Source organism: Serinus canaria, chromosome 12, assembly GCF_022539315.1.
Source record: "Serinus canaria isolate serCan28SL12 chromosome 12, serCan2020, whole genome shotgun sequence".
Classification (NCBI taxonomy): domain Eukaryota; kingdom Metazoa; phylum Chordata; class Aves; order Passeriformes; family Fringillidae; genus Serinus; species Serinus canaria.
The window spans coordinates 11,759,851-11,784,034 of NC_066326.1; the positions used below are offsets into that span (position 1 = coordinate 11,759,851).

General features: G+C 42.0%; 1 protein-coding gene across 4 annotated transcripts; it reads right to left on the reverse strand.

Annotated features, from left to right (window-relative positions):
* Positions 1–366: 366 nt before the first annotated feature.
* IP6K2 (inositol hexakisphosphate kinase 2) lies at positions 367–23,827 on the reverse strand. Of its 4 annotated transcripts, none has more exons than XM_050979313.1 (7): positions 23,721–23,827; positions 18,490–18,613; positions 7,349–7,647; positions 4,980–5,202; positions 3,968–4,143; positions 2,549–2,724; positions 367–1,151 (listed from the first exon to the last, which is right to left on the reverse strand). In XM_050979313.1, exons 3-7 carry the CDS (start codon positions 7,548–7,550, stop codon positions 654–656), a joined length of 1,275 nt encoding a protein of 424 aa, XP_050835270.1. In that variant the 5' UTR covers positions 7,551–7,647; positions 18,490–18,613; positions 23,721–23,827; the 3' UTR covers positions 367–653. The 4 variants fall into 4 exon arrangements, with proteins under 4 accessions (XP_050835270.1, XP_050835272.1, XP_050835271.1 ...); XM_050979315.1 differs by having other exon boundaries at positions 23,601–23,725; XM_050979314.1 differs by lacking the exon at positions 18,490–18,613 and having other exon boundaries at positions 23,721–23,823.
* Between the last annotated feature and the right edge of the window lie 357 nt (positions 23,828–24,184).

The following is a 24,184-nucleotide window of genomic DNA, read 5'->3' on the forward strand; positions in this document are numbered from 1 at the left end:
ACGTAAGACCTAGTTACAAGACCCAGGAACAAGAAATAGGTTGTTGATTTCAAGAGCGACTTCTCACTCATCAGTCCTCATTCTAGCTGGAAAGGACCTCTGGAAACCTCTCAGAAGCTGTCTTTACCCCATCTACACAAGCTCTGCTGTCAGCCTCTCCTCAAAGGGCAAGTGCTGGGCCCTGCTGGGCTTGCTCATCACTCTTTTGACAGGAGGTCCAGGACAGATGTGCTTTCCCATAGGTGGTCTCATGAGGCAGATGAGGCAGGTAAGCCTTGCTGTTCATAGATGCTTCTGCATTACACCAGAGACCTGAGATCTGAGCTTCATCTCCTCCTCAGTCACCAGCAACAACGGAAGCATCACTTACAACGAACAAAAAGAATTTTATTGGAACATATACACACAGGGATAACAGAGGTATCTGAGTAATCAAATATGGAATGTTTAAGAAAGTTAAAATAAATAAGGATACCAAGTTTTGCCAGTGCTAGGTCCAGCACCAATGTAAGTAAATGCCCTCTGAACAAGTCTGACTCTGACAGGATTATCCCTGCAGAGCCTGTAAAGATTCCTACCACCAGAAAGTGGCCAATAATTTTGGAATACAAAGAGTCACAATAGTGCTTTCTACTGATGTGCATTCACACTGTTTATTCACTACTTTCGTCTCTTATTTCTTTAATAATATCTATTAAATTCTGGAGTCCAAAAACGTAACCCGTGTCTTGGCCCTCATGCACCACAGAATCTTCTCCATAGTACTTGCAGGTTGTGTGGGCAAAGTCTATCATGCGGACATCGACAGTGCTGGCAGTTGGTTTGTAGGCATAGGCTCCTGCCGACTCATCTGAAGATTCCTCTGAAAGGTCCTCCAGGTCCTCTGGATCCGAGTCAACGGCAACTTCCTGCCTCTCCTTTCCATCATAGATGATCAGCAAGGAGCTCGAATAGAAGCGATAGGACTCCTGTTTCTCTAGCACAGACTTGAGTTCAGTGAGTTTTTTAATAACGGACTCAAAGAGTTCCCTGCGCAGGTATTTGCCGTTATGAAAGAACTGATAAAGTGCTTCTTTGAATCCTTGGACTGAGAGTTTTCTTCCATGGTATTTATTCATGAACATCAGCTGGCCAGTGCCTGCCTGGTAGACCTGCATATACAAACACAAGACAAGAAAAAAGGAAATAGTTAAAATTGCTGGTACGCTGACACCAAAGCCTTGAGGAGATCCAAAAAAAATTTAAAAACTAAAAAGCATGCTTCTTAAAGCTTTTACAAGATGGCATAATAATCTCTAAAACTGCTCTTGCACAATTATAGAAATCGCTATCAATTGATTCAGCAGTGCCTGTGCAACTCAGAGGAATTGGAAAATTCCCTCAGTTTAGATTTGAGTTTTTCCACCCGGAATGTAAGAATGAGGACTTTAAGTGAGATTAGGAAAGCTGCAGCCAAAATCTCCAAAGTCACTCATCCGGCTCATTACCCGCCTCTGCTCTAGGATGTACCAGTTGATTCTCAGCAGGCTGAGATCTGAGTGACAGCAAACTTTCCTATACAAAGCTAAGGTATACCCCATAATGATCTGTATTTGAAGAAGTCAGAGGTGCTCCTGCAGAAAAATGCCTTCCTGCAGAAAGGCATAGGAGAGTGGCCTATACAACCGATAGCTCAATAATGCCTAAGTATCTGGGTCAAGAAAGGATTGCAGGTGCTTCCAAAGTTCCTCTGTTTTCCAGCACAGGTCAACACTGGAAAGTGAACAACGGCAATGCCCTGCTCAAATCCCAGCACACTGTGGTTAAAAATGCAGTTCCCACACTTTCGTTTCTGCCTCATGTTTTTCTCTGAATTTGAACAGTGAGCTGAAAACCACACATGCCAAGTCCTGCTGTGGAACAAGTCCTAGCAAACACTGGTAGCATTCCTGGAATCTATTGGATAGGAGGAGAGAAGCTTCAGGAAAAAACTCCCAACACAAACATGTTGTTTCCCATTTGTCACTCTAGGAATACAGAAACAAGTAAACAAAAAATTCAGGTGAAAGTCCACACAATGTCTCCTCATCTGGCAACAAGTCTTATCACATTTACCAAGCACTTCTTGCCTGCACTTTGCAACAAGTTTACTTCACACAGTGAAAGATCTGTGGCTTTCAAAGTTATAGAACAGAACTGATTGCTTCTTAATATTTTTACAACTTTCCACACCCGTAATTCAAAATGCATATAACTGGCCCCTCCTGTAAGTGTTCCCTATGCTATCCTGAAATGTTAATTGAATCAGTAGTTTTAACAGTTTTGAACTGCTGATAAGGTGCAGGAGGCTGTTTGTGTTCAGAGCCTGCACTCATTGATGCAGAGCATGGCCTGCAGATGCTGCCACCTTCAACTGATCAGTGATACTCAAAATGCTCACTCCCCTCTGTGAAGGAAACGAAGCACAGCAGCTCAAGGGTAACAACTTGAGATGCCTGCATAAACCCAAAACTCCACTAACAGACACAGGTGCGAGCCTGTTGGCCACAGGTGACAAGCTCTCCCTCACCTGCATGCCGCAGACACGCACTCCGATCACGGCCGAGGTGCTCTGCTGGCACTTGCGGATCTGATTTGCCTTCTTCTCCTCGGACGCGTCGTCGCCGTGCTGCCGGGTGCCCATCTTCAGGTCCAGCACACACGGAACCTCGTAGCGAGACGTCAGGTTCTCCAGCAAAATGAATTCTGAGCAGTTAAGGAACAAGCCTCACAATGAGGAATACAGGTTTTAAAAACATTACCATGGATTTTATAGTGTCTCACTTTTAAATTTAAGGATATCCAAAACATGCCTAGTATAAAGTAATCAGAAAAATTACAGTTACATAAACTTAAGATGCCCTCTCTGTTTTAAGCCAGTTCCAGTTTTACTGGTCTAGAGAGACTAGTGAGTTTTCACATTAAGTGAAAACCAATGGCAATCAGGCTTATACAGAAATATAACCTGGCAGCTGACTTTGAATTATGATGCATTTCCTGTCTAGCAAGATACTTTTTTTTTCTGTGGGAAATGAAGATTTTGTGTGTTTGTATCACCATTCAAAACCAGTGAAGCATTTTCATACTACCTTTACAACTTTAAAATATCTGTATTATTACTGTTCCAAACATATCACACACTTTTTAGGCAACTGAATAATAATCTACAGTGAAATGGTGAGGGTACCAGCCAAAAAATCCTATCAATTTGATCATGTATTAGTCATAAATGTTTCAGTGATCTGTCACTGAAACTCTTCATACTGAGAAATTAGTTTACCTCAGTATTTAGATAGTACTATTTTTGCAGCATTTATCAGTTGCATCCAAGCCTACAGCAAGACCAGTTTTTGATGGAATGCTCAGGGTGGAGATGTTTGCCTAGGAATCCACAGCACAAAACCAATATGCTTCATCCTTCCTGGATTCAGTCAGTTTTTTGTTTCTCATGCTGCAATGCTACATGACTGTTTATATTCAACTTTTCTTAAAGCTCATCAAAAAGAGGCTAATATAAGCAGAAACTCCAGGCACTGCAACATCCTCTCTGTTTAAGAAACTGATGAAAAGAGGAAGAGGCCACTGGTTTTTAAGATCACCAATATCAAAACAGGAATAAAACGTGACAGAACTCATCTTCTTTGAAAACTCTCACTAGAAACTGTTTTTGTGGAAGACACCAAACACTGTGCTGTAAAACATGTCCACTAAGCTACAATGTGAAGATTTTAATTCAGCTCTCTGAATTTCCCAGCTTAGGCAGTTTGTAACGTGCTGGAAAAATGCATTTCTAGGAAGTACTGGCAAAGATGCCAAATAAATCACAGCTTCAGAGAGTCTCTCAGGACTGCAGTTAAGCCTACTTTGCACTCTTATCTGGAATGTTCAAGAAATAAGAGGCAGAGCCCTTCTCATTCCATTGTTATGAGGTACTTTCAGGAAAGGATACTATATTGATTTCGGTGCTTGGCGTTTTCCTTCATCCGCTGTAACTGTTGCTGGTGACATTTCATGCTCCAAGGATTATGGTGTTTAAACTGAGAACTAACATTTCCTTTTTTCTCTACAGTGTAATACAAGACTTCAGACTTCTTCAGCCACTCAAATTCTTCCTCCAGTTTGTGACTGGAAAAAAATAACAAAGTAACAAATTACAGGTCAAGAGATAAAATAAACTCTTGAAGAAGAGTTGTCAGTGGATTTATCTTTACAAGCTATTTTGCTCAACTTCATTAACAGCAAGCAAAATCTTTTTCCTCTCTGTGTATGTGAACAAGATGCCTATGAGTAGTGTTTCAACCATTACAAAGCAACTTCCATACTAACATAAATGAGCATATAGCCAAATGTTACAAAACATGTAGTAATTCTACTTATATATCCTTTACCTGTGGGCATGGCTTCTATGAAGTAATGCAAGAGGCAGCAATTCACTTTAAGGTTTACCCTTTGCTAAGGTCACTGTTTTTAGCACAACACATCACAGGTCACAGTTTATGGTGGGCACAATTAATAGGAATTAACAAGGGGGAAAATGTCACTAGCAGGGATAAAGCAGGATTCCTAACAAAGTATGCCATATACATATTAGCACTTACATATGTATGCAGTTGGTTTATTTTTAACTATTGTTCTTTTGCAGGTGAGTGAATGTTTTTTGTTTGTTTGTAGAGGTGCTTTTTTGTGGCTAGATTTCTTTGGTTTGTGGGGTTTTTTCTCTTTCTAAAGTGTCCAAAATAACTTTGGGAAACCTGTTTCAACTGACTACAAAAAATGAAAAGACTCAACTTAGCCTTTACTGAGGGCTAAGGACATACTAGTTTCACTAGTGAACCTGTCTGCACTGAAGAGGTCTGTAAAAACAAAAGAAACAGAAGAAAAGAAAATGAAAGCAAAAAGAGTTCTAAGGAATTCTCTGCAATTCTGGAGAAGAGAATTTGACAGCTAAAAGTCAAACTTACCTTTTCATTTTCTCCTCTTTCCTGTGCTGCCGGACCCATTCCTTCGATATCTTCTCATTTTCTAACAACACTGTCTTTTTGTTAGTCCACCGCAATAGCTTACTTTTGGGTTCACAGTCAGAGTTATCTAAGTTTTCTAAGTTATCATGGTCCCCATTTAATGGATATGCTATTAGACATAAGTTTCCATCTTCATCTTCTTCAAAGCTCACTGATACCACACCTGAAGAGGAAAAGGACCCAGACAGTTATGAACTGCTCAAGCAACAAGCAAGCCTTTTAGAATGTGTTCTTTTACACCAAGAATACAGCAACTTTATTTTTTCTCTTACCCCAGTCCTTAGTTTCTATCTTGCCACAGGCCAAACCTCATCTGCCAACCTAACAAATATCAAAAAAGCTAGACAAAAATGACACCTCACAGAAGACAATTTATCATATTGGCACAACAATGATACAAAAGATAATTTTCTCTCTCTGAGGCAGTCAAGTAACAATCAAATAATAACAGGACACAATTTCAATTAATAAAAGTTTTTATTAATTAAGAAAAATCTGACTGGTCTGATTCTAAGTGATATGTAAAGCATTTGTTAACATCTTGCAGTGAAAAGTGACCTGCACAAATAAAAATTCACACTAAAAACCTGTTAAATTTTGCATGACAGCAGAGCAAAAAGCAGTTCTCTGAACAATACTCGGTTAATAAATCCCAAGGGAAAGGAAAGATGTGCAAGGAGAGCAAAACAAGGGAAATGCCACATTACAACAGAAACTAGTCCAAAAGCTTCCACTTAAAATCACCATGTTTAATTACACATTTTCTATTTTTTTGAATATATTTTATTGATACTGGTTATGCAGCAATCTTGTGGAATAAGTAACAAAAATGCAATACAAAGCAAATCTGTTTGTGGTACAGAAACATGGTGAATCTCAAAAGCATTTTTCTCCTTATCCTCCCCTCAGGAGTCTCCAGAGCACTGCATTGTATTTTAAGAGCCTTAGTGAACATTGACAGATGTGCCCAGTGAGTTAATGGAGAAGCCGTAACAATTATCTGAATTGTTTTTTATTTTGTTTTCCAGTCCTCTATCAATCAGTCTGCACAGTTCTTGCAGCTCATCACTAGCTGGGGGAAGAGGTCTTGGTGAGAGACTGGAATTCCCAAGCTGGACAGGCAGCTCCCAGACCTGCAGGGCTGGGGCAGGGAGACAGAACCTCTGACTGTCCCGATGTTACAAAGGAAATGACAATGGGGAAAAGGGTGGGGGAGCCAGGAGCAAATGGCTTCTTTGCCTTTACTCTGGAAAAAAACAAAAACAGAGGTGGACCAAGAGAGGCCCCTTCCCTCTAAATCCCTCCCCATACTTCCCAGAAAGCCACATACACTAGTACAATTGCTCCATTACATTTTGAAAAGTATCATTCAAAGATCAGATTTTCTTCCAGTCCAACAGAAATTATAATTAGACATGGCAGAAAGTCTCTGTAAATGAGCAGAGATTATTAACTCTGAAACATCACTGAAATCTTCCATCACTTTCACAAACAGAACACAAAACTTCATCACCATCATGGTTGTTAAAATCAATGTGCTTTAAAAAGCAATTGCATTTTAAAAGAAGTGCTTCAGACATATTATTTATTAATCATTAGACAGCAGTTGATGGAATAGAGGAAAGAAAAAGAAGTAGTCCTGTTAACCAGTTCAATTCTTAGGAGAACTGGAATTTCCACTCCTACATAACTTCTGACTCAGCCTCATCACAGCTATTTGATCCTTGCCTACCTAAATGCCATGAATTTTCACTTCCTTAATGGCAGAAATAACACCGCAAGTATTCAACAAGACACCTTACTGGCATGTACTTATTGCAATTGAAATGAAAGTCAGAGGAGAAATCAAAGCACAAAAGAGACCACAACTAAGCTTACACAAAACACTATTATCCATCCTTACCAAATCCTTTGTAAACAAACATTAAACGAGTGGCAAAAAAAAAAAAATCCACCAAAAAAAAAAAAAACAAACAAAAAAAAAAACAAAAAAAACCAAAAAAAAAAAAGCGGACAATTACTGAAAATGTTCTCAAGCTGTTAGCTACTTACCTGTGCCTAAGGGAGATATATGGGCTATCACCAGCAGAGTTGCTCTACTCTAATGCTGTTAGTCAGCCCAAACACCAACTTGGCAAGCATTTCCACCCTGCATCTCCACAGCCTGCCTCAGATAACATTAAAATACATGAAAAAAAACCCTAAAATCTCTTCCACACAGAAGAGATTTCAGAGAGAACAGAGAGCACAGCACACTCACATTAACGGAAACAAAAAGCCCAAACCCATTCAAAGGTTTGGTAACTTACCCTCATACTGTGGAGTGAATTTACGCATTTCTGTTGGGAGAGTCTCATAGAACTGGTGTTCTCTCTGAATAAGAGGTTTACAGATGGTCTTGTCATTAAACCGGAGGACACAGGAGTGTCCTCCAACCTGGTGGACAAAGGGCTCGAGTAAGACTCCCTTGGAATAGTGCTCCACTTCCATTGCTCCAAATGCTGGGCTCATCCTTGTAGCACATTAGACAGAAGACGGCGGCAGTGGTGAAGGCAGTTCAGAGCCTGAAGCCTCCGAGCCCCGCAGGTGTTTACTCTGATTCAAAAGTCTGTTAAGGCAAACACAGGAGAGCGGCGGCCGTCAGTGTGGGCGCTGTGCCCCGAGAGCCCGGCGAGAGCGGAGCAGGGCCGAGCACAGCCGAGCGCGCGCACCTCCCGCTCCGGACTGCGACCGAGCGCGGGGCGCAGCCAAGCTGGCTCTGCCGGACACGCCCCCGCCGAGCGGTAGCCAATGGCAGCCCTCGACGGGCGGGGCGGCCAGACCGCGATGCGCACGCGCGGAACAGCAGAACTAGCGGGGCGGCCAGCGCCTCCCGCCGCTCCCGCCGCGGCAACCCACCCGCGGCACGCGGGCGAGCCCCGCCGCTCCCGCCAAGGCAACCCACCCGCGGCACGCGGGCGAGCCCCGCCGCTCCCGCCAAGGAAACCCACCCGCGGCACGCGGGCGAGCCCCGCCGCTCCCGCCAAGGAAACCCACCCGCGGCACCCGGGCGAGCCCCGCCGCTCCCGCCAAGGAAACCCACCCGCGGCACCCGGGCGAGCCCCGCCGCCAGGCACGCCTGCCGCACTCCAGCCCCCGACCGCCGAGACAGCCTCCCTGCGCAGGCCAGCCCGAGAAACCGGGAATTAACACCGAGCGTACAATTCCTCCCTTTCAGGCAAGGACAGCAACCAACCGAGGTCTAGAGTGGGACGTGTATTGCACCGGTTCGTTCACAACATGTCAGATATCGAAAATATTAACACAGATGCAAGCTCTTCACGGGCAAGCTATAATGCTAATGTGCCATTTTCCAAGAATGCCTTTTTCCCCCTACATTCAGCAGAAGGCAGCGGTCTGTGCCATCTGCATCCAAAAGATCTGCTCCTGTGACGGCATGCTGCTCGGTTCTGACCAAACACCAGTTTCATGCAAACTGCACTTCAGAGAGCAATTAAAGGAGCGACGCTGAAAACTAAAACATGACTGTCATGTTCTCTGCCTTCCAGTAAATTTTTAAGTTGAGTTACTCTAATTTTAGACCAAAGCTTTAATGATTAACTTTTTGCGGCTAAAAACAACCTCATACTCATTTTGCCTGAAGATAGTTACACGAACAATAATGCACTTAATTCAAAGAGACTACAAAGTGTTCTAGGTCACAGGTCTATTTTTATTTGTCCTCCTTAGATATTTAACAGCTTTACATTAACTGGAAAAGCAGAGACCTGCAGGCTTAAAGCAGCGGCACTAGCAGAACTACAGACGCCTACAGCATGTCCTGGACATAAGAGCATTAACTGAATTAAACAACTAAACTGCTTAAAGAAACAACAGATCGATCAACTGAATGAACTCCAGGTCCTGGAATGTTTACCTGCACCTAAGGATAACAGGTCAATAAGAGCTGAACATGGATTTTTTGGTGCGGCTTTTTGGTGGGTTTTTTTTTTTCATCCTTTCTTCCAAGCGCCTTATTTGACAAAACATTATCAGGTTCTCGTTGTTTGTTCTTTTTTTCCCCCCTTTAATCTGGAACAGTATTCCCCACAAACAATACCATCTTCTGATAACCTATATTATTAAGATTAGAGCATTATCAATAAACTTTCATTTTTCTTTGTACTACTTTTAATTTCCTAGTATTCTAATGCAACTACTGCATCATCACAGAATTTTCTAACCTACCGCAGTATCAACAATTTGACAACTCGGAGACACACATATAAAAACCTCTCAGTAACACCCCAAACACAAACCGCTTCAAAAAAACCTACTCAACTGCACCAAGCTGAGCAACCCTGGAGTGCCCTGACAGTGCAGAAAAGCCAGGTAACCATGGCCTGTCCCCAAAGTCCTGGACAGTCCATTGTATCTCTTCAGCTGCCACAGTCAGACGGGAGCACTCTTACAGCTCCAGAGTCACAGATTTATTTCTCCATGGCTCCCCAAAGTAGCACCCACTCCATGCAGAGCCACACTGCTCTTCACTAAGGCTCACCTGCAAGCTGGCTTACCAGCACGTGTGTAACACACTTGGAGCTGTCTCCAAACACACACTAGACAAACCAGATTAACTCCTGAGTAAAATCTGAGAAATATTTCCATTTTCTCTTACAGAAATTATAAGCATCAATTATAAGTCTGTATTCAGGACCAGTAATTTTACAACTTTTGAGCTTTCATTAGGATTTTCTAGAGCCAATAATGCCTCCAGTCTTCTGGAATTTCAGAAGGAATGCCAGAAGTGTCCCAGGTTTCACTGGAGGTACATTTCACATGTACATGATCTTGCAGTGCCACAGCTTTACACTGGCACAGCCACATTTAACAGCCCTGCAGAACAGCAGCAGTACAAGAGCCACTTTTTCCAAGCCAGCATCACCACTCTGTGGCTGCCTTCCTAATTATCCCTGATACAGACACACTGATTGCCAACTGCAGTGATTCAGACTGAGAAAGCACCTTGCAACATCCTTTAACCTCAAACACTTAAATCTGTCCCAGTCCTCCTGCATTACAGTTGCATCAGGAGTTAAGTCTTGAAGATATTTATGCCACAGAAATTACTCTAGCAAACATCATCTCCAACACAGATGATGTACACCTTGTTTACCCAATACATCTTCAGGGAGCTCATTAGTAGCAGCTCAACTTTTTTGCTTCCAAGGATGCCCAAGTGGTCTGGACAATACTTGTACGCAGATTGCACTCAGCAATGGAACTGCCAAGCGCAGAATTGGACATGACTACTCATTCTACATCACCCTTTCCTGAACAAGTAAGATCTGGCAGCACATCACACAGTGTAACTTCCCATTGGAGGAAAAAGAAAGCAAGTTTTTTAGTGCTCTGATATTATACAAATTGTCTGATAAGTTATTATAAGTTAGGCAGTATTTAGATAGGGGTGGGGTTTTTTTGAGAGAAACATTAGAAACATTTCTAAGTAGTCAAACACAGAGTACCCAGTCAGCACTACCACAAGACAAAATGTGACACTACCAGAAATAAAGGAGAAATCTCACACAAATGAAGATGAGTTTACTGTGCCTGTATTAGTAAGTTCTCCTTCTGTTTTTATCTTCCAAAAACTACAGCACAACTCCCCCATGTTCCGTTTCTATGACTGAATTTTTGTAGTACATATCCCTGCTGATAAAGCTCTATTAATACAGCTCTGCAGCAGAAACTGTGTGCAAGGACTGCTGAACAGAGCACCAGCAAGGAGCTCCTTGCTATAAAGCCTTTAGCTGAGCTGCTTTATTGTGCAAGGCAACTTAGTGCCTTTTTATGAACCTAAACCAGATCCGATGTGAACATTGTCACACTGCTCGAGAAGAACAGCAGCAAGAACACCTAATCTTGTCAACAATTTAGGTTTCAATGAGGCCTTAGTTTTCACTTTGATCAATTAATATATTTGAGCCATTCAAGAAGCACTGTTCACTTAATAAAATCAGTCTCTTTCCACCCAATGAAATTCTTCTCACTTGAAAAAAGTTTTGAGTAAGATCTTACATTTTTTTCTGCTGCATGCCTTAATATTACCATTATTAACAATCAGGTTTTGTTTATCATTTTGGCTCCCCTTAATATTTCGAAATTTGCCATTCAGATTAACAGGGCCTGGAGCACAACTGTAATGCCCATCAGAAATGCTTTGCACTGTTTCATTTATAAATACTTTAATTCCATAAACAGCCTCACAATATGCCAAACTTGTTGCAGTTCCTTACAAATAAAAGCTTTGACCTAAGACCAACAGTTTCAAGCAGCATTGATGTTGACCAGCACGAGCACAATGCAGTTTTTTACCGCCTTTCCTCTGATTCTACACCCAGTTTGTTCTTAATGCTCTTTGGGAAAGAAAGAGCCCAGAACAGCTGGTTTTAGGCAATCTTCCCAGATAGCAAATGCAGGCTCACTGTACCCTGCCCTTTTCCTCCTACATGCTTTTAAGTGCCTTTGACTACTTTTTGTTCAAACAACACATCAGCCAGAAAAGCAGATTTACTAACCCTTCACATGTCAAGCATTTTAAGAAAAAAATCTGACATAACGTGAAGGAGCAAATAAACATGTGCCCAGACACAGCAACATTCACTTGAGCAATGTCATTCCTACAGTAAGCAGCAAAAGATGTTTAAAACCCAAATCTGCAAACCAGAAGTGACATTTATAGACACCTTATCCCCATCCCATGTGACAATGACCATCAAAAGAATACCACAATGAATTCATGTTTTCAGGCTTTTAACATTAATCTCAGGTGACGGCATTCTTTGGAAGGTACTTCATGTCATTACAGATTCTTGACTTAGTCCCACACGTAATTGCATTAATGAACACATCCTCTGGAGAGCACAGGTCTCAATTAGGCAGCAGCTTCTTCCTTCATAACAATCTCAAAAGTAATACGACTCCTGCCAAAACTTTGTAATGATAGAACTACTGATGCAGAACTGCCCTTCTGTTGAATCTGTTAAAACTGGGTTCCCTCTAGTGCAAGCTTTTTACTTTGGATGGTTATCATCTTCAACTCCACACAGCCATAAATCAGCTTTACAGGGACAGAAATAGCATGGCAGCAAAGCTTTCTGCCCATCCTTTTTTCTCAGTTCACTGGGGAGTGCAGAGGAAGCTGAGGGCAGAGGTCTGCAGAGCAGAGCTGCTGCAGGGTGATGAAGCAGACAAAGCAAAGCCCCTTCCCAAGGTTCCAAGGTGTCATGGTTGACACTGGCACACCACCAGGCACCCACAAGAGTCTCTCACTCACACCCTGCCCTGCCACAGCTGGCAGAGGAGAAAAACCAAAAATTAACAAAGGGTTCACAAGTTGAGGTAAGGACCAGGAGAAGCACTTCAAGGGCAAAACAGGCTCAACGTAAGGTTGCAAAGTGTATTTATTACCAACAGAATCAGAAGAAGGTAGTGAGAAACAAAATAAGCCCTTAAAACACCTTCTCTCCCCAGCTCCTCCCTTCTTCCCACCAACAGCACAGGGAGATAGGGCACAGGAGTTTTTGGGTCAGTGCATCAATGAGATTTTCTTCTGCTGCTCTGGGAGAGGGGCCCCTCCCAGGGGAGACAGCTCTCCGTGACCTTCTCTGGCCTGAGTCCACCCTCAGGAGCAGTTGGCCTGCAACACCTGCTGCAAGGTGAACTCCCCCACAGGCACACAGCCCTCCTAAAGCTTCTGTGACATGGGTCTCTCTTCCCATGGGGTGAAGTACTCCAAGGACAGGCTGCTCCAGCCTGGAAGCAGGGCTCTCTCTCTCCACTGGGTCTTCTACTGGATCACAGCCTCCTCCAGGCATCCACCTGCTTTGCCATGGGAAACTCCCCCATGGGCTGAGGGTGGATCTCTGGATCCCCTGTGGACCTCCATGGGCTGCAGGGGAACAATCTGCTTCACCATGGCCTGCAGAGGAATCTCAGCTCCAGCACCTGGAGCACCTCCTGCCCCTCTTCTCCACTAACCTTGGTGTCTCCTTGTTGTTTCCCTCACATTTTCTCACCTCTTCCTCTTCTCTGACTAAGAAGCTAAACTCTGTAACTTTGTTTTGATTTCCTTCTTCCATATGCCATCAACCTCTCTCATTGGCCCAGCTTTGGCCAGCAGCATGTCCATCTTCAAAGCCAGCAGATATTGGTTCTGCTGGACATGGTGGAAGCTTCCAGCAGCTCCTCACAGGAGCAATCTTTGTGGTCCCCCTGCTACCAAAAACCAGGCCATGCAAAATCAAGGTACAAGGAAACAGAGGAATGGCACAGTCAGCCAACAGGACAGAAGAGTATCAGTGACCTATTAGATCAGCCAAAGAGAAAGGTGCTTCAAGCTCAAAGAACATTCAGGAAGAAACAACAAAGCTAAGACTGGACACAGAAAGATGCAAATAACAAGGTGAAAAACACATGGTATGTTTTTGAGAGCCCACCCTCCAGCTGTTTCATGCACACACTGAAAAGGTACTTGAGATCTCAGTTGATAAGTCATACATTGCTCAAAGATAATGACTTCTCACAACTGAAACAGGATAAACACATTATAAGAGCCTTCAATAATACACCTATAAACCAAGAGTGGTTACAGGAATGATTGAACTACTTGTTCCATTACTAATAATGTGGTACTTAACAAATAGCAAGGTACATTCCTTGAATCAAAGAAAGCAGAGGATGCAATTTTAGAGTATTAAAAGCATTAGATATGTTAAATATGCTCAGGTTCAGAGGTCTTGCACAGCTTGTGATTTAATTTTTATGAAAATCAATGCCATTCCTCCACACAAAACACTTTATTAGCAAATATGCCCAGAGTAACATGAGTAATGATTTGCTTCTAACATTCACACCAGCTACTGCTTGGCTCAGAAACTGAAGCTACTCTGATGTGTTCTGTTTTCAGAAGTTCTTAAGATTAGAATGTAGGTACTCATATTCTCTAGTGTCCACTCAGCTGGACATAAATTTGTCACAATTAAAAGAATTATGATAAATGAGCTCTGCATTAATTTATCCCAATTGTTTTAATCAATTCCTGATTTTGAGGATGCATTATACCTCTACATAGAATGTAAATCCCACATTAGGATACTTTTTGAAGCCTTCTGTATCTGCAAAAGAACTAATATAACTAAGTAGTAAAAACTATAGTTCATTATTTTTAACTCATTGATACAGAATGCAGAGCCCACATAATAATGCGCTTGTATTAATCCTACAGTTTTGGGAAAAGTCTCAAGAGCAGCCCTAAATTCTGCATGATTACAAAAAGCAAACACTTATTCTGGTAACTAATTTGGAGGGAAAGGTTTATCTTTGGTGGAAAACTGCACTGACATTGTCAGTTCTCAGAATTTTTTTATTTATAAACAAAAACAAAAGTATTGTAAGCAGCAAATAATTCAAATTTAGTAAAGCAGTCAATAGTCTTTAACACCATGAGGAGTAGAGGGACAGTGTCATAGCATCAAGAGGGAGAAAATACTAGAGTCTTTCTTTAAAAGAAAGACTGGGGGAGGACTTCTTTCTCATCAAGTACAACTTGAAACAGGTGGCTGTGATGACAAAATGATGCTAAGCTGTAAGTTTCTATGCAAGCCAAGGTTATTTAAGCTCTTTTGCAGCAAATCAATCAATATAATGATCATTAAGTTACAGAACTTGTACTCAGGAATGAGTAAGCATGATGTTTCGTAAAAAGACTCAGCAGAACACTTGAAACTCAAGAGTAACCAGCTCCTTCATAACTACATATTCAATCTATGTGTGCATTCTCTTTGGAAGCAGAAGCACTTTTACTATAGCTTTTAGTGGTAAATCATGAGGGTGCTAGGAGTCAGACACTGTAGTGGCACATCTATCATCACCACCTACAGTCACAAAAAGCCAAGAAAGCAGACTTTTCTTATTGCATGCTGTGTGCTTGGGCTAGAATAAAAGAAGCCGCCTGCTTCTTAAAAATACTGATATAATGTTTTGTTGTTTTTTTTTTTTTTAACTTTTCTTTACTAAATGGCTGGTAACTGCAGAACTACGTTGCTGCAGTTCAGAAAAATTAAGTAACATCTCCAGATAAATAAGGAAACAAGTGCCTTGGATTAATTTCACAAACTAAGGGCTATGTACTGCAGAGCATACTGGTTGTCCACAGAAAACTCTGAGTCGGGAGGGACCCACAAGAATCATAACTTACTAAATCCTGCATAACAGATGGAATCTAGAAACCCAGAATTATACATGAACTCGTGCACAAAATTCCTACAAAAAATGTTTACAAAACACTGGGAACATGACAACTCCACCATAGTCTTGGCCCATCAAAGTAGAAAGCCAATCCTGTTTTTAACATTAGCTTTAAAAATACTAGCAAATATTTAACATTAGCAAACAGAAGATTCCCATCACCGAAGAACACATTTTTCTGCTTTCAAACTGCCAAAAACCACCTTGAAATGCCCTAGCTTCTTCTAAGGATGTCAGATCTAAAAGTACTACTCCTAGATATTTCATGTACTCTGAAAGGAGAGGGACAGTCCAACAGCAGCTGCAATGGCAAAGGACTCACAAGTGCTACATTAAAGTCCTGTTCTGTTGTTTCTCAGGAGTGTAAGACAGCACCCTGAGATATCCTTCCCTGTGACCAGAGCATCAAGCCTTTTCTATTCACTATGAATTTTGTCTATAATACAGAAATGAAAGACCGTGCACTGAGATGTTGAAAAATGTATAAAGATGGAATCTTTCAAGGAAAAACATTTTTTTAACTAGCAACATGTTTATCCTATCTCCTTTTAGTCCTAAACACGGAGTTCTAGTTTTGTCTTCCTTTAAATAAAACCCAAACACAAACACTGCCACATGTATTTATACCTGTATATTTAGCACCATAGCTGCAGAGCCACCTCCTATACCCAAAAGATTTTTGAATACAGCTTTAACAGATAAAATTTAAGAATTAGGAAACATTAGGCATAACATATGGGGGGAGCAAACTACACACAAACAATCTGAAGCTGGATAATGTTCTATGACTATTATTCCTCATGCACAATTATTATTCCTATCTTCCTTAAAGGAAGATTAGGAATAATAATTTCCATAATTATTAATAATTAATAACAATCTACAGTATTAGGAGAAACTCAGTTCCCCAATCTTTTTGTCTAGGAAAGCAAGGCAAGTCACCCATGCCATCTCCAAGAACTTCTAGCTTTTTCACGTAAGTGTGCACAGCAGCCCCTGAGCTGCAATTTCTTGAAATTCAGTAAGGAGGTTATGTGCCCAGTGCAACTGATATTTCAACATCTAAAAAAAGCAGCAGCTTTCAGCTTTCCCTACACTATTTGTAATCTGTAATCTTAACTCCTACAGTTACAAAGTTCTGGAAAAATGCCAGTTTTACCTCTCAAGTAAAACTATTTTATCTCTCTGGAACTAAAATAAATCCAAGTTACAAGTTACTAAGCATACTCAAGACAGAAAAGAGCATGCAATTCTGACCCATGTAGTTTTTTCAGGGATTGTGTAATTTAAGAACCAGTTTCTTTTCCAAGTAAAAATACCATGGAAACTAAGAAACCTGAACCACCAAACCTAAGCTGCTTAAACTTCCTATTTAGAAACTGATCCATCTTAAAATGGTGCTCTGGCATCAGCGGCCAAAATCACCAGTTGCTACAAAAAGACAGTACCGCCCTTTGTCATGGAGAAACCAAAATAGCACCCACCCTTTAATCTCCTGAAAATATGACAGCAAGAGCTAAATTGTGTGCATTACACACATCACACATGAAAGTATTATTCAAGACACCAACACCCTCAAGAAATTCCAGCATTAAGATTAAATAAATTCAAGGCTATGCCTTTCTCATTACCATGAATTTAGCAGTCTGGGAACTGTATTTTGAGTCATTCAATGGAAGAACACGAAATCTTTGTGACCAGCCCTTCAGCTGTGACCCATTTGCCAAATATGATAAGAAAAATAATGTTCATACAGGACAAGCGTCAAGTCCCTTTCAAAGTCCACCCTCATTTAACTACACAAAGATTTTCTCTCCGTGTAATTGCTTTAGAAATCCCAACCTCTAATGCTTTTTATACCATAAGCACTAGGGGCCCAAAGGACAATATTGTTAAATTAAAGCTTTGATGCCTAAATCCTACAATCCAAGCTAACTCCTTGAGCAAAAACTTACAAAGGAATGCACAGCAAAGATCATTAACAAATACATTATTATAGGAAGAATGGTACCCTAAATGCACAGTAACCTATTTAATGCTTCTCATTTATGTGTATATTCATCTATACCATCAATGTCCCTAAAAAGAAGTTTTGTCCCTTTATGTGGAAAAATGATTGAAAAGTAGCCCAGAAGGAGATAGTCATCCCATTTTGGAATACCCATCCCCATTTTTAACTGTAGTTCTACAAATGTAGGTTCTGAGAATACTTCTGATGACTAAGATAAATGGAGTTTTTACTCCAGAACAGCTCACATTAATGAAATGCATTTCATATATCTTTTAGAACAGTATTTACATTTCAAAACATTGCAAACTACTGCAAACACACCTCAATTCAGACAACACAACCCAGATTTGCATCTTAAAGGGAAGAGTTGGTATGATTCAGTGACCTCTACAGGCTCTTTCCCTAATGAGCTGAAAGTAACTGGGACCTAAGACCTTGAACACATAGCTCCCTTCAGGGTTTCCAGTGCAATTACCAAAGTTCAAATGCAAAAGATACAGTAGAATAATTTTCATGTGCTTCTTGTCTAACTGCAGCAGATTAGATGAGAGCAAGTAAGGACAGAAGTCTTACAAGACAGACTCTCACATAGCACAACAAAACCACAGGAAAAAATCTAGACTGTTTCCCCTGGTAAATGCAACTCACTTCAAGAACAGTTTCTTCCCATGAAAAGGACCTTTTCTGCAAGTACACCTGCACAGAGGTTAAAAAATGCTTTAAAAATGCTTTAAAAAATTATTTACGTATTTCATGTTTCATTGTTCAGTGATCTCCTCTTACACCATCTGAGGCCAATTACAAACTTAGCATAATAATCACTGACAAAGAATTAATCCATTTTAATCTCATACAGTTTACATATTCAAACAGCAATACAAAACCACTTGAAAAAAATCTTATCAATTTCAGTAATCTAGAAAAGGAAGCTTCATCAGGAACTTGGCTGTATTGCTCTTATCCTTGAAGCAGGCTGAAATACATTTATTGATACACAGGAGCTATAGCTAGTTTAAATAGCCCAAGCAATGGGATATAGCTGGAGTATGTCTTATTCCCTTAAAAATATCTGCTGCTTTAGAGGCAATTTTTATAGCAGCCACCAAGTGTGCACTGCATAACTGTCTTCAAAGAGAAACTATCACTCACCGAAAAGGGAAGAAGCAGACTGGACGACTGCCAAAAAACTATTTTCTCTTCAAAATTCCACAACATAGCACCACCATCCACAGTGTGCTGATGTTCCAATTTTGCATGTCCAAAAAACAGCACACTATGAGGGGAAAAAATATTTCAAGAAGTCAACCTTATGAAAAAAGCACTTTATTTTTTGAAAGCAAACATTGCACACAGTGATGTTAAAACATTATTTGCACTTTAAGACACAATCATGATTCAGCACTTAGGTTTAAATACATCAAGAGGCTTTGTTTAATGGAACAACTTGAAGTCAGTCATCCTCTCACCAGGCAATTCACTGCAGCTCCATCAGCATTTACTTCATCTACCTTCACTCAAGGGATTACTTATCTAGCTCCACAACCTCCAACCTTTCTGTTCCCTCCTTGCTGGAAATGCCACAACATTTAAATTTTTCTTAAGTAACTTTGGTCAGGGTTATTCAGAACTATACCCTCAACTTTACTACTCACAGATGTCTCTTCAGAAAACTGACTGGTTCTATTAAGCCAGAACCAATTTTCCTAAGGTATCTTGAACAGATTCCCAGTTGCAATGACAGTTATATTAGCAGGAACACACCTACCCATCAATTTAACTGTGTATCTTCCAATAAATTGAATCAACCTTCTAAAAGCGGTAACACCTTAGAAAGGTAAAGATTATGCCTATCTTGTCAGGCAGTTTCACTTCTCATTTCTGTAACCTCATGAAACCAAATTATGTAATAAAAAAAAAAAAAAGTCCATTGCCATCACACTGTCTACATATATCTAAAGCACAAGGCAAATAAATTGCCATTTTTCTGGAAAAATTTATGAAAAAGGAAAAGAGCAAATGTCAAAAGAAAAGAGGTCATCTTCAATAAGCATGAAATTAAGCTGCACCCAAAATTACTGATAAGGTTTCAGGCAGTGTAGAAAATTTCTGCATCACAGCATTCCACAGCCATTTGGATATGCTTAAAGCCCTCTGTGCTTCAAGAAAGTAAAACCATTTTTGCTGTACTAATTCTAATAAAGACTTTGGCAGAAACCCCCCAAACCCTTGCTTTTTCTAATGAAAAATAACCTCAATAATTGTATCTTCTGTCCTTGAGTCTATTCATTTTAAGTCTCAACAACCTGGGATGCTATTAACCAGCTTAGGCAAGTCATCCAAATTATTTTTTTTCCCCTTCCTTCCAATCTTCTGGATGCCAGCACAGCAGGACAGAAGACAGGGACCAAGAGCTACAGCTGAAGGGCTACTGTGTGAATTCAGTAGTTCCTTGGTCTGTTTGGACCCTTAACTGGCTGATGAGCACGCGCTCAACTCCAAACAAGGCACTGCCTGTGCCACCTCTTGCCCTACCATCCATCATGACACTCACACAAAGTAAGACTCTCAGTGGTCAAAACCATTTTATGAGCAAGCCTTTCTTTTTCCAGTAAGAATGCAAAAGTGGGCAGTAACTGGTTCTAGCTGTCTCCAATACAGAATCCTCCACATGCAGGAGCAATGAAGGCAGAGGGTCAAAGGCTGCATGTTGATAGCTGAGAACAGCAGAGTGGGACATTCTCTACCTATTATGAAGATTATCATTCCCTTATTCTGACAGAGCCCATCTTTCAGAGACACAGGCAGGGCTGCAATGGCTTTGTGCCACACAAGCCAAGAATTTGCAGAATACTTCAGATTTCAAACTCTGAACACCTAATTAAACACAACCAATGACAGACCTTCATTTGAACAAACAATTTTGTTTTATGCCTTCCAGTATTTCAGATTTTGCAGGAGAAATTTCTAGTTGCTTGCAGCAAGTGATACAATGTCATACAGCTTTTTACAGAAGCAGGAAAGAAAGAACTACTTTGCAATAAAATAAATTACTATGAAAGGCCCAAAATTAACATTCTAATGAGATATTTCTAACAACAGTTACAGAAACACATATCTGCAACTACACCTTAAAATCCTTAAAATATAACCTCTGGATATTTATGAACTATCCCTGTATTGTTTCAAAGATGCAACGACCTCGGGCAAGACAGCAAGCCAGATAAAAGAATTAGCAAGAGGAAAAATCCTCTCCCTGCAATGGAAAATTTTCATCTCTTCAAGCAAGGCAGAGATGCTCAGCCGGACCTGCGTTGCCTGGAGACCAACAGCAGCTTCTTGCCAACAGGGAGGAGCTAAGCATCAGCAAATTCAACAGCTGATAAGTGGATGAACTGAATGAGAGGCGGCAAGGTTTTTCCACACGTCAGTGTAAAAACCTGACAGCTTTCAGCTAATGTTCTATCCCATGCTCACTAGATAAATAAGAATTATTATGAATGTAAAATGTCAGCTTAAGAAAACTTCAAACTGCTCTATATTTGGCTCTTACCCCCACACTTTGGGTACAACTAGAGCAGTAAATACCACAGACATTATAAAAATTTTAGCTTCACCTCAGTTTCTGCCCTTTCAATCTCGGGATGTAGTATGTGAACTTTTGGAACACGTTCCTGCCCATTAAACAAGTTCTGTGTTTAAGCAAGGGTGCAGAAACATTCAGGAAAACACTGAATTTCATCAAAAAGGAAGAACCTATACCTCGGCTTAGCACCAAAACCCACATCAAATCTTGGTTCACTTCAAAAACCAGCCTTTGCCCCCTGCCTTTCCCACTTGAAGCACAGCTCCCCAGGAAGGCCAGCATCATGGATGTTAGAGAGCAGACACTTGTTTTGCCTATTCTGGTCCTGGACCTGCTCTCAAGCTCAAGCAGGTGTTAACTTAACTGCAGAAGCAGCACTCCTGACCTCAAAAACACCCCAGCTATCTCCCAATTCCTAAAGACCATCAAATTAAGAATCACTGAAAAGAACTGACACTTAATACCAGTTACTCCAGAATTTTCCTAGATCTTATCTAGTTCAATTCACTCAAAATACTCAGACAGTAAAGAACTAGAGCTTTCAAAAGAATGGTTTTTATTTAATTTATCCCTGTAGGTAAATTCCACAAAGATATTCCACGTCACTAGTGAAGCAGATCTTTCACCCCCAACCTGACAGCACACATTTCCCTGCCTCCAGCTAACCCAAAAGGGCAGACATTTGTGTGTCACCACTGCTGACAGACTGAGACACCCCCAGTGCCTCGAGGTTTGCATCCTTCTTCTACCCTTCAAAATTAAAAACATCCCCAAAACACCCTCACACTCCCCAGCTGACTGGAGAACAACTAAAGCAATACCAATACCACTGATGTGGACGTAATTCCGACCACTGACGGGCAGCCAAGAGGTTCTTTAACATCTTTTCTCATCCTGGTTTTTCAAAACCTCATGACTGACAAATGTTAAATCTTCCTTCAAAGCAACTGGTAGGGAAAGAATTTTTGTAAGTACAAAGCCCATGATTCATACGATTGACCACTGTCCAGTTTTCCAGCTGCTTCCAAACTTCCATCACATGGTTGTGACAGCTCTGATCTACCTTTCCTCCTAAGGAAGCAGCAACATAAAGCTTGTGGTGCTTGTATAACTGAAGTACCATAGACAAGATAACAGACTGTTAGTTCAGAAAATATATATCACAGACAGAAAAGGCAGAAAAAGTTTTTCAATTAAATGAACGTAAATTTATGAAAAGCTACATAGCAAAGTTTAATGCCTGGAATTTCTTAAAAGTACATGTGATGGCTGTAATCCTTCCCATGATCCTTCACTTCTAAACACTTAAAATTATTTTTTAAAATAAATTTTCCCAAATTATGGCAGTTAAATCACTGACTTCTTCCTTATTTACTGATGAAAAAAAAATAACAGCAATCTGGAAAATGTTAAATCAGCAACAGTAAACAAATTTATCAGTTAATTTTTAAAACATATTTATGGGTGGATGCATGCGTACAGAAATCCAGTTTCCATTCCTTAATGTTATCATTAAGTCCTTAAAACATACAAATTAATTCAACTTAAAGAAAACTTTACAAGTCAGTTTTGTCTTTATATGAGAAAAACTATGAGCAAAGAGGCCAATTCTTGGCCAAAACAACCCCGACCTTGTTATCCCCAAGTGTCAGATCTGTTCTACTACCATTTCAGTACTGCACGTTGAGTAATGACCAATAATATATCACCTGACTAAGAAGTTAAACCAAACATTAATACTCCAGAACCAAGTATTAAAGCAAAATTCTAATTAGAGTATTTGAAACAAAACTGTCCCCTTCGATGTTCATGAAAAGCACAGGGGCACTGGATGCATTTCTAAAACGCCTGAGTATACGAGACACATAAGGCACTGTGTCAAAAAAAAAAAAAGGGGGGGGGGGGAAGACAACCTAGACGTAAAGGGCAATTAAATGCCAGCATATATCAGGAAAAATATCAGTGTTAAACATGTTTAGTTTACACAGTGGAATTAAGGACAAGGGCATATCAGGGTGTAACTACCAAGAGATTGTTATTCTATCAACAACGATAACATTTATTTTTTTAAGCTGGATGAAAAGCCTCAACCGTGTTTTTGTTTAAACCGTATGCAGCTCCCAAGCCACGTTAACAAGGTATTACAAAATCATCATCCTCAAAACAGTTCTTAACAAGCCATCACCCAGAACTTCTAGTTAACAGAGAAAAAGGGTATTCTTGAGCATCACATCCACTTATGCAACACATCCCGCAGCACCCGTTTTTCATCTAGAACTACTACCGAGCGTACCAAGCAGCCATCAGAGCAGCAGCACACCCATCACCCGGGCAAAACGGACAGACAACGTCTGCCGATTCACAGAATTGCTGAGTAACAGCGTGAGGCGAGCACCAGCCCCGGTCTCAGCAGCCCCGGCAGCAGCACCGCGGCCTCCCCGCGCCGAGCCCGGGCCAGCGCGGCCGGCAGCCCGCACTCCGCAAGCCCCGCGGGTAGCGCAGGAAGCGCTGAGCGGCCGAGGATGCTCCGCGAACGCTGTCACCGCTGTCCCCCACTCCGGCCGTACCCGCATCGCCGGCGTGGCTCCAGGCCGGCGTCCCCCTCCCTGCCCGCTGAGCCCGGCAATGCCCCGAGGCCGCCACCGAGCATCCCCTCCGGACAGCCGCCCATCCCCACCTCGCCGGGCCAGGCACCGATCTGCGGGCAGGCGAAACTGCAGCTGTTCCCTCAGCGGCGACCGCCCCCGGGGCAGCAGCGGCGGCGGCGGCGGCGGGGGGAGAGTGGCGCGCCCATTACCTGGTGCTGGGCCGGCGCCGGCGGCGGCCTCAGCGCTTTTGTTCCTCAGACGTCAAGATGGCGGCGCGGCGCGTGGCCGGCCCTCCTCGCTCCGGCGCGCCCCGCCCTCCCGCCCGCCTCTCCATTGGCTGGGCGCGCACCGCCACGCGCTGATTGGGCGCCGCCGGCGCCGCTGTTGCCAGGGGAGCGGGGCAGGGGAGTCGAGGCAGGGGCGGCCTCAGCTCCGGCTTTCCTCCGCATCCCGGCCCGGCCGCCTGCCCTTCCAGGGGGAACGCGGGGGAGCGGGGCCGCGGGACAAGCGACCCCTCCGGGTCTGCCAGCGGGCCCTGCCAGCGCTCCGAGAGGCACACACAGGGCACGGTTTCCTCCCGAGCGGGCAGCGCTGGGCAGCCGGCCGTAGCCCCGAGCTGGGAGGCAGCAGCCAGGCACGCACAGGCTGGGCCCTGTCCCGTTCGCCTCCCTGA